This window comes from Hoplias malabaricus, chromosome 1 (assembly GCF_029633855.1).
Source record: "Hoplias malabaricus isolate fHopMal1 chromosome 1, fHopMal1.hap1, whole genome shotgun sequence".
Lineage (NCBI taxonomy): Eukaryota > Metazoa > Chordata > Actinopteri > Characiformes > Erythrinidae > Hoplias > Hoplias malabaricus.
In genome coordinates, this window is record NC_089800.1 from 27,648,059 (window position 1) to 27,661,964 (window position 13,906).

Consider the following 13,906-nt stretch of genomic DNA (forward strand, 5'->3'; position numbering starts at 1 on the left):
TTCTACTTACATTTAAATTTACATCATTTAGCAGTTGCTCATATCCAGAGCGACTTACAGAGGGACTTAATCTTCAGACAGAATGTGGGGTTTTTCATTTGTTTTTTGAGCAAATAAACTCTTACTGCTCAGATAAATAGCTTTTTAAATCTTATTTTCAGGGGACAAAACAACTTAATATATTAACAGTGTGTGCAACAGCATTGTATTAGCAGGACAGCATTGTAATAGCAGGACTATTTTATAAAATATACATTAATTTCTTCATTTGTATGACATCACTTTTTAAATATGAAACAGAAAATACAACAACAACAACAACAAAATATTTTTTGTCAATTATACAAGTAATTCAAAAGATAAAAATAACAGAGAGCATGAAATGTTGAGCAAATAATACTCAGGACTCTGATTAGCTGTCTTCTTTTTTATTTCTTCTATATTTTCTTTTCAATTTTGGTGTTTGATTTACTTATATTTTACTATTTATTTTAATTTACATTTTATTTTTAATTTCTTTTTAAGACAAGTTTTAGAGAGACTGATGCAACAAATTGATTGATTGCTTATCTTTTCAATTGTTTATTCAGACTATTAAAAGACATCTAACATATATTTGAATTATTGTGGTAAAGAGTTTAAAAAAGTATATAATAAAATAATATTTTCCTCACAATTCCTGACAGTTAATATAAGTGAAATTACTTGTTGCTGTACTCTGCATTGTGTTTAACCATGTGTTTGCACTCTCATTTAAAGGCAGGTATTTTAGCCAGACCAAAAAAATACATTACTTCAAGATGCTTCTTTAGAAGAAAACTATTTTTCTTGTTTTTCTTGCATAGATGTAAAAATACAGTAACCTAGTAGCAGTGGCAGCTCCATGACCTCGAGTGTGCAGGCAACTAACATAACTGCAAACGTGTTGAGTGTCTTTTTTGAAGGATTTGTAGGAAATATGTGACCAGTGTAATTCAGCACCTTTACATGTATTCCATTACTCCCCAGCACTGATTACTTGTAGGTATAAAAGAGTCAGAGAGAGCTGAGTGGAAGATACTGAAACACACCCTTTGTTATTTGTGATAAAATCTTCTCTGAAAAAGGTTCTCTTTTTTTTAAAGGAAAATTTCATGTTTCTGTATGTAAATATCCAGAGCACCAGCCTGCGCCTGTTTTGCAATGGACAGGGCCCTAATCTTGCCACAGGCTTTGGTGGTGAGATTCCTGAAATTACATTTACACCCCCACCCAGCTTCTCAGTGTCACCCCATTTACTTTGGGATGGAGTTCACACTGGCTTCCTAGTTGTAGTTAGTATGGTATGTAGCCCAAGCCCCTAGAGGACAAGGTGCTCATTAAAATCATGCCACAGAGCATGCCTTGTCTTCCTAGCAAGATTTAAAAACATAGGTAAGCTTTACTTCTGAAGCTATGAACATGCTACATTCATTACAGGAACTTGAAATCTGAAAGATACAGAGTTATTCTTTATGGTCTCAAAATCCTTTCCATGAATTCTCCAGGTTCATGAAGCTTTACATAAGCTGACAACACTTGTGGAGGTTAAAGTATACTAGCCACCTAATTGCTAAGTTATAAAAAAATCATATGAAAGTTTTGAAAATTATGATCAAAGATATTCAAGGCTAAAAATGTAAGTACATATAATTAGTTGTTTTATTGAGCATCACCAGTGCCACTCTGGTTTAATTTGGAAGTCAAAATAAAATACTGATGCCAATTTTAATCTAACCAGAAATATACAAAAATATATCAGGAAAAAAAAGCCCAAAATGTTGTCAGTATGAACCTGTTGATATGGAAGGTAAATATACATAACCCAGCAATTTATTCTGTAATTACAGATAATTTGGATTGCAAAAACACAAAGTCTTCGTGAGGAAATGAAAGTAGACGTATAAGCAGAAATATATTAGTTTTAAAAAGATCATGCATGTATCAGTCAAATTAGCTGTACCATTTAACTTGAACATATTTATTTATGCTAAACATTATCATGTTTTATTTGCTGTTTTTGGGCGAGGACACATCATAACAAGCTAATCATTGTGCTAGTCAGTTTAATAAATTACAGATAACAGTAATTATTAATTTTCTTACAGATGCAAAATAAGAATACCATTTTAAATTAATATGTTTCTTACAAATAAACAAAAGTACTGAGGCATTTTTATGTACAGTGTTTTGACATACTATTGTTTTTTTTAAGCTGACAGATTCCTGATCTTTCTTTTACTTATTTGCAATGCTAATGCCTCTCGGATTTCCTTAGTTCTAAAACAGAATATAATTGGATTGACAAGAGGAGGAAATAAACTGTACCACATACTGACCATAATACGTGCCTCATTGTTCATCTGAACATTAATATCAGCGACATAGACGACACATCGAGGCAGATAGTAGAGACATATGATAAGAAGTTGAGGGCTGCATGTTGAGAATGTTTTGTATTTTCCATGAACACTGGATATTTTAAAGACAGTTAGAATAATGGCAGTGTATGAGAATATGATGAAAGCAAGGGGACCCAACAGCACAAGCATTGCCATAATAAATGCAAACAACTTTGCACTCCTTGCATCACCACAAGCCAAACTAGTTATTGAATTGTGGTCACAAAAGCACTGTGTTATTATGTTGGAATTACAGTAGGGCACAGCTATGGACTGAAGGACTATCAGTGTCATCCAAGAAACAGGAATCACCCAAGACACTATACAGATATTTGTAACAGATTTGTTAGTAACAAAAACAGGATATCTGAGAGGGTTACATATTGCAATAAACCGATCAACAGCCATAATTAGCAAAAGGAAAGATGTGACATTCCCTAAATAATGGACGAAAAACATCTGTACAAAGCAAGCATGAAATGGCAAAGTTTCATCTTTAAGCAGGTACTTTGCGATGACTTTTGGCATTGTGGTAGTTCCAAAAGCAAAGTCCACTGCAGCCAGATTACAGAAGATCAGATAGGATGGTTTTTGAAGACGTTTTTCATAGGCCACAAATACAATAATGAAAATATTTCCTCCTGCAAGTGTGAGATAAATGAATAGAAGAAGAATCCCCACTGCTGAATAATATTCTGAAAGAACTCCTGGAAATCCAAGGAGGAAAAATTCTGTAACAGTTGAGGAGTTGGGAAAATGATTCATATTTTTTGATCGGGTTTCCAACTGATAAAACACTTGTGGGCTCACTGTAATTTTAAAAGACTAGTAAATTATACATATGTATCATTTTACCTATTAAATATATTTAAGCAAATAAAATAACAGACTGCATCAAAAACAGGTGTACAAAATGTTTTATGGTATCTACCAATTTTACCAAAACATTTAGCTTTTGTATTCATAAATTCAGACCAGAGGTTGTTGGCTCTTTAAGGTTCCTGAGAATAACTCCTCAAAGCAGGATGTTTATAAATCCTCTTCCAAGACACTAGAGACCGGCTGCTACTTGATGTAATGGATGTCCTGATATTTGCCTTTGTTTCCTGCCCTCATGTGTGTTGATTGATTGAATGACAGTACTACATTTATATTAGTAAATGTATGTTTCCTGTGTTGTGTGGTTATTAAAAAACAACAAAAACAGGTGCCCCCTAATTTGTAAAATTTAGAGTTAGCTTGTGTCAGCATACAGGACAGTGCTCTCAGCAATTTGGTTGTTTGTGAAATTGTTGTGACAAAAAGAGAGAAATAGAGCATTGGCTCATTAGTATGATGTTCCTTTGGCACATAATACATACAAAAGTGGAAATGCAAAGATTTGGGCACAGGGCAAAATGAACCAGTATGGCATGGATTATGTAATTTCTGATACTGTAGGCCACATAGGAATTGTTTCCATTTTCCACCTGTTGTTGTATTAAGATACACAGCTGCATTAATTATTATTATTGTTAAATTCAATAATAGGCCTTAGTTTATGTGGTTAGACAGAACTAGGATGTGAAAATTTTGGAAAACAATTCTGGATATTAAAACCATGAAATGATAGGGGTAAGTATTCCCCAACATTGGAATATTGGGGAATTGACTCAACCACCACTCTTGGTCAGCATTTGATGTGATGTGATGACAGCCAATTAGTGCCAGTACATTTGCCACATATCTGTTGTTAGGTTGAGAGGTGACAGTGCTAGGTAACAAACAAGTCCATCACAAGGCTTCACACACTCACCCCTTTACACATACACTACCATCTGTGAGCACTTTTACACAGCCATTTTATGTAATTCACATGTAGTATTCGATTTATTGTGGTCCAACAACTATCAAAAAAAAAAAGGTCTGTAGAGTATCTCCACTGTTTCTACAAAACTGCAGTATTAGTCAAATCTTTGCATTGGTTCATCTGTCAAAGTTCATTGTACATGACACTATGGAAAACACAAGTATTTAGGAGCATGCTTAAAACTTCAAACCAGGATGCAAATGCCAAAGTCTGGCACAGTCCTGCTGTACAAACTCAACATGCGCGCTTACGTTACTGTGGAGGTTAACACATGTAGTATTCAGAGGTCGATAGAGGACAAATCAGAAACATTAAACAGAATAGGGTTAAACATGTCTACAGTAGAAAAGTTTACCTGTTGCACAGGTTATAAAAGAAACTTCTAGTCAGTAGATGTTGTGGGGGGGAGGTGGGTGTGCCCTCTGACAGGCTATGGGGTTTCCATTGACTCCAGAGAGCTGGTCTGCCGTGACAGTTGACTATAGACAACGTGTCTCTAGCTGTAGCGCCCCTTGCAGCAATGCTCAGAATGCAGCTTGTGCTTTTCTTGTGTTATGAAATGCATCGTGACAAATCTTTGAACCCAACTACGAGTGAAACTGAATGTAAATAGCTCAAAGCTTCTGCATTCGCATCATTGCATGAAATATGTTTTGGCCCTAAGGCGTTTAGCAGATGCTTTAATCCAGAGTGCGTCCAGAATGGTTTAGGTTTGGTTGGTGATTTTATTCCAGCTAGTACATATAGGTTAGAATTTAAAATACCCTTGAGCCCAGACACTGTCAGATGAATGTCGGTGCTGACACCAAAAAAGACAAAGTAGAGAATCAACACAGCCTAAGTGCAATAATGAACAATACCTATGTGTTCTCACCTAGAAAAAAGACAGAATAAGTGCAAATAAGTGTGCCTTTATATTACAAATCAGAACAGTGGAGCTAGCAAATTTATCAGGTCAATGATTTTCTTATTGTGTTGGGATCTGTGTCATCTCGGAAGCTGCTCTCTCTGGTCTCTGATGCTTTTTGTGAAATAGAGATGTATTCGTAGGCTCAGAGAAAGTACACACAGCTGACAACCAAAGCTAGTCAGTCCACTGGTTCACAGTGGACTGCTCTCCTCCCAGCAAGTGGATGCACATTTTTTAAAAGAAACATGACCCCAACAAGTTAATAATTGTGCTGATCCGTAAAAGAAGTGTTCTCAGAGAAATATATGTTTGCTATATAATGTGGGAAAGAACCGATTCCATATGATGGAATCTGAAAATGTATCATTACATGTGGACAGCAATTTTTTTCTTTCAGGCTGAAAGATTGCTGATTGTTCTTTTTCTCATTTGCAATACTAATGCCTCTCGGATTTCCTTAGTTCTAAAGCAGAATATAATTGGATTGACAAGAGGAGGAAATAAACTGTACCACATACTGACCATAATACGTGCCTCACTGTTCATCTGAACATTAATATCAGCGACATAGACGATACATCGAGGCAGATAGTAGAGACATATGATAAGAAGTTGAGGGCTGCATGTTGAGAATGTTTTGTATTTTCCATGAACACTGGATATTTTAAAGACAGTTAGAATAATGGCAGTGTATGAGAATATGATGAAAGCAAGGGGACCCAACAGCACAAGCATTGCCATAATAAATGCAAACAACTTTGCACTCCTTGCATCACCACAAGCCAATCTAGTTATTGAATTGTGGTCACAAAAGCACTGTGTTATTATGTTGGAATTACAGTAGGGCACAGCTATGGACTGAAGGACCATCAGTGTCACCCAAGAAACAGGAATCACCCAAGTCACTATACAGATATTTGTAACAGATTTGTTAGAAATAAAAACAGGATATCTGAGAGGGTTACATATTGCAATAAACCGATCAACAGCCATAATTAGCAAAAGGAAAGATGTGACTGTACCTAAATAATGGACAAAAAACATCTGTATAAAGCAAGCATGAAATGGCAAAGTTTCATCTTTAAGCAGGTACTTTGCGATGACTTTTGGCATTGTGGTAGTTCCAAAAGCAAAATCCACTGCAGCCAGGTTACAGAAGATCAGATAGGATGGTTTCTGAAGCTGTTTTTCATAGGCCACAAATACAATAATGAAAATATTTCCTCCTGCAAGTGTTAGATAAATGAGGAGAAGGAGAATTCCAACTGCTGGATAATATTCTGAAAGAACTCCTGGAAATCCAAGAAGGAAGAATTCTGTAACAATTGTGGAATTGGCAAATTGATCCATTTTTTTTACAGTGTTTCCAATAGGGGTCTTACTGTAACTTTAAAGGGGAAGTATATATATTTTAATATTTAAAAAATAATACACCAATTGACTACAGCAAAAAATATGTAATAATATATATATATGTATATAAAATAATATATGTCACATATAAATGTTATAAATAATGTTCATCTTAAACTAGAAGCTGTATTAAATTTGGAGCCGTAGCTGTTGTCTCTTAACATGACCTGAGTGTAACTCCTCAAAGCAACAGTTTTTATATCCACTTGCGTGACACTAGAGACCAGCTACTATTTGATGCAATCCATGTCCTGATATTTCTTCTTGATCCCTGTCCTTAGCAAATCAATTATTCAGTGCAGCCAATATATTTCACAGAGCTTAATCATGATTCATTTATTAGTTTCTGAAGTCGTGTGGTAAAAAAAGAAATTTGTGTCCAATACTGCACAACTGTCAAGTTGTTCGGAAATAAAGGGTGAAATATAGCGTTAGTGAAGTATTTATATGACACATGATATAAATAATCACTGTGGGCCCAAAACATTTTATTTCCAAAATATTACTTTTTCAGCAAATAGGGGAAAAACTCTTATACATTTAACATGAATTTAATATACACATAATACATTTCAAGCAATTTGGACAATACTGTTTTTTTTTATTCACAATATGTACAAAATGTAAAAACAGCTGGTATTTTCAGATTTTATCAAAGAAATGTACAACCTCAAAAGTGGAAAGTTTTTGTTTTGACAGGTGGAACACCTAACTGAAAAAACACAGCACATAATAAAATAAAAGCAGCATAACATGATTTCTGTAGCTTCTTATACTATAAGCTTTGTAGAAATTTGGGACATTTTCCATTAAAATCCACAAATGCATTAATTAATTTATTAAATAATAAACAAAAATATCTTAATTTATGCAGTCAGGCAGGAATATCATGTGAAAAATCTTTTTTCAACATTTCTGGATATTAGAACAATGAAACGATTGATGTATTCAAGTTATGGTAGAAAACTACTCTGATACCATGATACAGTTTACCATGTGGGTGGCAGCAGTGCTCCTCACTACCCTACAGTATTTACTTTGTCTTATGTATTACTATGTAGCCTGAGAAATGATCCAAATGCTAATTTTGACTTGAAATGTTGATGTTGCAGTAGAATGGTGACGGAATATCCTGTCGTCAGCACACAAGAGCTGTTAATAAAATTTTCCATCAAGAGGTAAATTTTTCTCAAAAGCATGAATACATACGTTTTTGGGTTTCATTAAGTCATGACCTGGAACATATTGAAGAATAGTATAAGGGTATTTGACAAGGTAACTACATACTTGATTTTAATCACAGTAACATAGTGGGTACTACTCTAAAGATTCCCTGAACTATCAATTCTGCTTATACCCAGAGAGAATTAGCAAGGAATTATAGATTTTTTGTTGCTTACATTTACATATTTGTAAGATAACCACACATTAATGGATTGAGGTATCATTTAAAAATGAAATTACTTGAATTTGGCGGCACGGGCCAGCAGGTAGTGTTGCAGTCACAGTTCCAGGGACCTGGAGGTTGTGGGCTCAAGTCCTGCTCCGGGTGACTGTTTGTGAGGAGTTTGGTGTGTTCTCCCAAACAGTTTGGTGTGTCTGCATGCGTTTCCTCCCACGGCCCAAAAATACACATTAGTAGGTTGATGACTCAAAGTGTCCATACATGTGAGTGTGTGTCACCTTGTGTTGGATAAGCAGTTACAGATAATGAATGAATTAATTGAAATTTCATCTAGCATTTTAAACTACAATTGGTGTAGTCTTTAACCAAGTGATTTCACAGGAAGGAGACAACATTTATTTCCTTGGCCATATCGACCAACTGCCATAACCCAGTATGATACCACGAGGAGTAGACATGTTTATCAAATAAACACAGACACAAGGAGCATAAGATAATATGACACAATCGGTTGGAGGCGTTATGATGGCAGGTTGCGTCACACATCTAGACAGAACATAATGCTACTCTGATTACTGTAAAATAACAGAATGAATGAAACTGCCAAATCAGGACACAAAATCAAGTTCCAGTAAAGAACACACAATTTCATTTAAGTATTAAGGGGACAATAAACAGTAAAATTTCTCAAGAGCAATTCCTGAGAGGGATGTCAAAATACTGTTGTTTTAAGGCTACAGGCAGTATGTTGAACAAGTAACACCATCCTATCATTCTTAATGGAAAAGCATAACATGAAAGAATGAATAAATGTTTAACTATGACTCTACTGCTGTCCTGGTTAAAACATACAGCAGCTCTATGAGAAAGCAAATGTGAATGCGCCTTGAGCACAGCCACAAAAAGATCAGTGATCCTTGTCACTATAGCATCCAAAATTTAGAAACAGGTACATTTCTGCTTTTCTATTGCAGGATTAGAAACTGAAAAATTGTTTATTTGTAAGTCACTTTACCACCTAAAATCGATATGAATAAGTTATGAATGCTGATTTGGGGTGGCATGGTGGTGCAACAGGCAGTGTCGCTGTAACACAGCTCCAGTACGGTGTACATTTTAGGACATCCTCAGACCTCAGCGTCAGTGCTCAGGCATTGAACAGAACGGCATCATTTCTGGTACGAAACAACATTAAGTCTCAGGAAAACCATCGTCCTGTCTCAGAACTCGTGTAATTAAACATCAGACTTCAAACCAAACTGCCTCAGCCCAAACTCCCTCATGAGGCAGTTTGGTTTGAACGCCCGAAAAAAAAAAAAAAAAAGCTTCAGACAAAACACCATCAGAAAAAAAGGCTTCAGAATATCTAACAACAACAGCGCTGTCCATGCCACTGACAACACAGCTTCTCGTTTTTATTTTCAATATTGGACACACATTAGCATTTCCGATGTCAATGTTGTTAAAAGGGAGCTCATGACAAGTTTTACACTTTTATTCCTTCTCCAGAGAACACAAGTTCAAGACTACACTTTCGTTTTATTTTTATTGTTCGTTTGAAGAAAGTCTGAACAGTTTTATGAACTGAACGGTGAATTAAGCGAGTCTTCAGGCGCCAATGTAAGGGACCACTATCAAAGTGCACGTCCTTAAGTCCTGTGCCGAACTTCAAAATCTCAATAGTTACTGTAGTACGCAAACTTTCATGTATCATGTTTCTGCTCTTTGCTTTTACAATTTAGTGTCCTACATTAAAGATTTGTTAATATTTGAACTAATCATTTAAATTAAGGCAGGCTTTAGAGTGACGAAATTATATTTTGAAATTCAGCACTAAGGATGTGCACTTTGACGACTGTCCCTTACATTGGCGCCTACGGACTCGCTTAATTCACCATTCAGTTCGGAAAACTGTTCAGACTTTCTTTAAACGAACAATAAATATAAAACGAAAGTGTAGTCTTGAAGTTGTGTTCTCTGGAGAAGGAATAAAAGTGTAAAACTTTTTTTTTTCTGAGGGAGTTTGGTCTGAGGCTGTTTGGTTTGAAATCTTATGTTTAATTACACGAGTTCTGAGACATGGCGATGGGTTTCCCGAGACCTGATGTCGTTTCGTACGAGGAGTGATGCAGTTCTGTTCAATGCCTGACTACTGACGCTGAGGTCTGAGGATGTCCTAAAATGTACCGGGGAAATGGAGGTTGTGGGTTCAAGTCCAGCTCTGGGTGACTGAGGAGTTTGGTGTGTTCTCCCCATGTCTGCGTGGGTTTCCTCCCACGGACCAAAATCACGTGTAAGTAGGTGGAATGGCGACATAAAAGTCCGTAGGCAGTGAATATGGGTTTTGCAGCTACAGACAGATTCATTGTCTATATATACAGTGATCCCCGCGGAAAAAGAATTTCTGAGAAGTAGAGGAAATATTTTTTGAAAACCATCCCTGTTACTGTTAACCCACCCTTTGCATTAAACAGTCATTCTATAATGTTTTTCAGCTGAAACTACATGTGATATCCTACCAGTTTCTTTAATAGAGTAATTCCTAAACTGTGATTTAGCGTCAGTAAATTTCACTCGGATGTGGACATGAACAATACATGTACTGTACGTAAGAAATACTTGTAAATGGCCAATGTATAATTTAAAACATGTATACTTTATGAATGTTGACTTAATAATGAATGTGTTATGTGCTATGTAGACAACATTCATATGAAGTGCTACAATTAATTACACATAATTGTTATAACAAAAGGGCGGCACGCAGCAGGTAGTGTCGCCGTCACACAGCTCCAGGGACCTGGATGTTGTGGGTTCGATTCCCGCTCCGGGTGACTGTCTGTGAGGAGTTGGTGTGTTCTCCCCTTGTCCGCGTGGGTAACCTCCGGGTGCTCCGGTTTCCTCCCACATGTTGGTAGGTGGATTGACGACTCAAAAGTGTCCGTAGGTGTGAGTGTGTGAGTGAATGTGTGTGTGTCTGTGTTGCCTGTGAAGGACTGACGCCCCCTCCAGGGTGTATTCCCACCTTGCGCCCAATGATTCCAGGTAGGCTCTGGACCCACCGCGACCCTGAACTGGATCAGTGGTTACAGATAATGAATGAATGTTATAACAAATTGGAATAATTAAGGGTACTTAGCACAATTAGCAAAAAATAAATGCAGCTGAGTAAGCAAAAATGGCTTAAATCTCATAAGAACACACACACACACACCAGATGTATTTGACAACAAATGAATACACATTGATGTTTTTATTTGACTATGACCATCCATATATCACTGTCATGTAATTTCATACAATTGCTAAAGTACACATTTGCCTTAGTTGTATAGGATGCTAATTCTGAAAATGTGGACAGCATTGCATTTTGTTCCTTCAGGCTGAAAGAGTGCTGATCTTTCTTTTCCTTACTTGCATAATTAATGCCTCTCTGATTTCTTTGGTTCTAAAGCAGAATATTATTGGATTGACAAGTGGAGGAAATAAACTGTACCACATACTGACCATAACACGAGCATCATTGTTTAATTGAACTTTAAGGTCAGTGGCATACACAGCACATCGAGGCAGATAGTATAGACATATGATAAGAAGTTGAGGGCTGCATGTGGAAAATGTTTTGTATTTTCCGTGAACACTGGATATTTTAAAGACTGTTAGAATAATGGCAGTGTATGAGAATATGATGAAAGCAAGGGGACCCAACAGCACAATCATTGCCATAATGAAGGCAAACAACTTTGCACTATTTGTATCACCACAGGCCAATTTAGTTATTGAATTATGGTCACAAATCACTGTGTTATTATGTTGGAATTACAGTAGGGCACAGATATGGACTGAAAAATTTCCACTGTCAAAAAAGAAACAGGAATCAACCAAGACACTATACATATAATTGTAACAGATTTTTTAGTGACAAACACAGGATATCTGAGAGGGTTACATATTGCAATAAACCGATCAACAGCCATAATTAGCAAAAGGAAAGAAGTAACTGTTCCAAAGTAATGGACAAAAAACATCTGTACAAAGCAAGCATGAAATGGCAAAGTTTCATCTTTAAGCAGGTACTTTGCGATGATTTTTGGCATTGTGGTAGTTCCAAAAGCAAAGTCCATTGCAGCCAGATTACAGAAGATCAGATAGGATGGTTTTTGCAAACATCTTTCATAGACCACAAACGCAATAATGAAAATATTGCTTCCTGCAAGTGTGAGATAAATGAGTAGAAGAAGAATTCCAACAGCTGCATAATATTCGAGAAGAACTCCTGGAAATCCGAGAAGGAAGAATTCTGTAACAGTTGTGGAATTGAGAAATTGATTCATATTTTTGACTGGGTTTCCAAAACCACCTGAAAAACCACTTATGTGCACACTATTCTTTTTAGCTTTTAAAGACTATAACTGATTAAAGCAAGAAAAAATGTTATATGACACCATGTTTTACATGACATATGTCATATATCAGTGTCTTAAGTGAAGTAGCCTTTAATTGGGAAGCTATAACATAATGCCTTAATAAATTGAGAGCAGTAGCTATTGTCTCTTAAAATATGTGTTAGTAACTCCACAAAGCAGCAGTTTATAAATCCACTTGCACACTAGAGACCAGCTGCTACTTGACGCAAAACGTGTCCTAATATTTTAGCTTAACCCCTGTCCTCATGTAAATCAGCTGGATGAATAACAGCAGTACTCAGTCTGGACTTTGTTTTTTCACAGAGCCTAAAGGGTTTTATATATAGTTTTTTTTTGACACTTTCCTGAATTGTGTAATAAAAATTAGCATCTAACAACAAAGATCTGTACTTTTTATAGTTAGCATGCTTTAAAAAAAGCAATTTATTTCTTTGTCAAATGTCAGCACTCATACCTAGGGACAATTAAGCATGGTGTATCAACCTACCAAATTGTGTTTTGGACTGTGAGATGAAATTGGAGAACCTGTAGGAAACCCAACACATGAAGAGAAAAAAACAACAAAAACGTGGCTCCTCAGACAGTTAGATGGGGCTAAATAAATCAAATATAGTAAAATAATTTTTAAAATGTAATTTGTGATGGTGGAATGGATGGAATTGTGACTTAAAAGTGTCCGTAGGCAGTGAATATGTGTTTTGCAGCTACAGACAATGAATATATATATTCATTGTCTATATATACAGTTATACCTCATTTTTCACGGGGGATGCATTCCAAGACCACCCGCGAAAAACGAATTTCTGTGAAGTAGAAGAAAGATTTCTTTTATGTATTTAACGAGTATTTGGACTTTTAAAACCCTCCCTGTTACTGTTAACAACCCACCCTTTGCATTAAAGAGTCATTCTATAATGTTTTTCAGCTTGAACTACATGTGATATCCTACCAGTTTCTTTAATAGAGTAATTCCTAAGCTGTGATTTAGCGTAAGTACATTTCACTCAGATATGGGCATGAACAATACATGTACTGTACGTAAGAAATACTTGTAAATGATATATTTTGTCACCTACAGGCCTAGTCTAATACATGTAAATAATAATAAAAAAATAATTTTGGCTATTCAAATTTTACGGTTTTCCTAGATTTTTCCTCAATATCTGCGATATAGCGGCTATAAGCCCCCTTGAAAAAACCCGCAAAGTAGCAAATCCACGAAAGATGAACCGCAAAGTAGCGAGGGATTACAGTATATATATATATATACACACAAGGGTTGGACAATGAAACATCTGTCATTTTAAACCACAATAATTTATTAGTATGGTGTAGGGCCTCCTGTTGTGGCCAATACAGCATCAATTTGTCTTGGGAATGACATTTACAAGTCCTGCACAGTGGTCAGAGGGATTTTAAGCCATTCTTCTTGCAGGATAGTGGCCAGGTCACTACGTGATGCTGGTGGAGGAAAACGTTTCC

The 13,906-nt window shown here is 36.1% G+C and overlaps 2 protein-coding genes and 1 pseudogene across 2 annotated transcripts; all 3 read right to left on the reverse strand.

Annotated features, from left to right (window-relative positions):
* Positions 1-2,228: 2,228 nt before the first annotated feature.
* LOC136702789 (olfactory receptor 1E16-like) lies at positions 2,229-3,200 on the reverse strand. Its single transcript, XM_066677962.1, has one exon. It carries the CDS (start codon positions 3,183-3,185, stop codon positions 2,229-2,231), a length of 957 nt encoding a protein of 318 aa, XP_066534059.1. The 5' UTR covers positions 3,186-3,200.
* Positions 3,201-5,572: 2,372 nt separating this feature from the next.
* Positions 5,573-6,529, reverse strand: LOC136702893 (olfactory receptor 2AT4-like). Its single transcript, XM_066678018.1, has one exon. It carries the CDS (start codon positions 6,527-6,529, stop codon positions 5,573-5,575), a length of 957 nt encoding a protein of 318 aa, XP_066534115.1.
* Positions 6,530-11,375: 4,846 nt separating this feature from the next.
* LOC136703050 (olfactory receptor 2AT4-like) lies at positions 11,376-12,331 on the reverse strand (annotated as a pseudogene).
* Between the last annotated feature and the right edge of the window lie 1,575 nt (positions 12,332-13,906).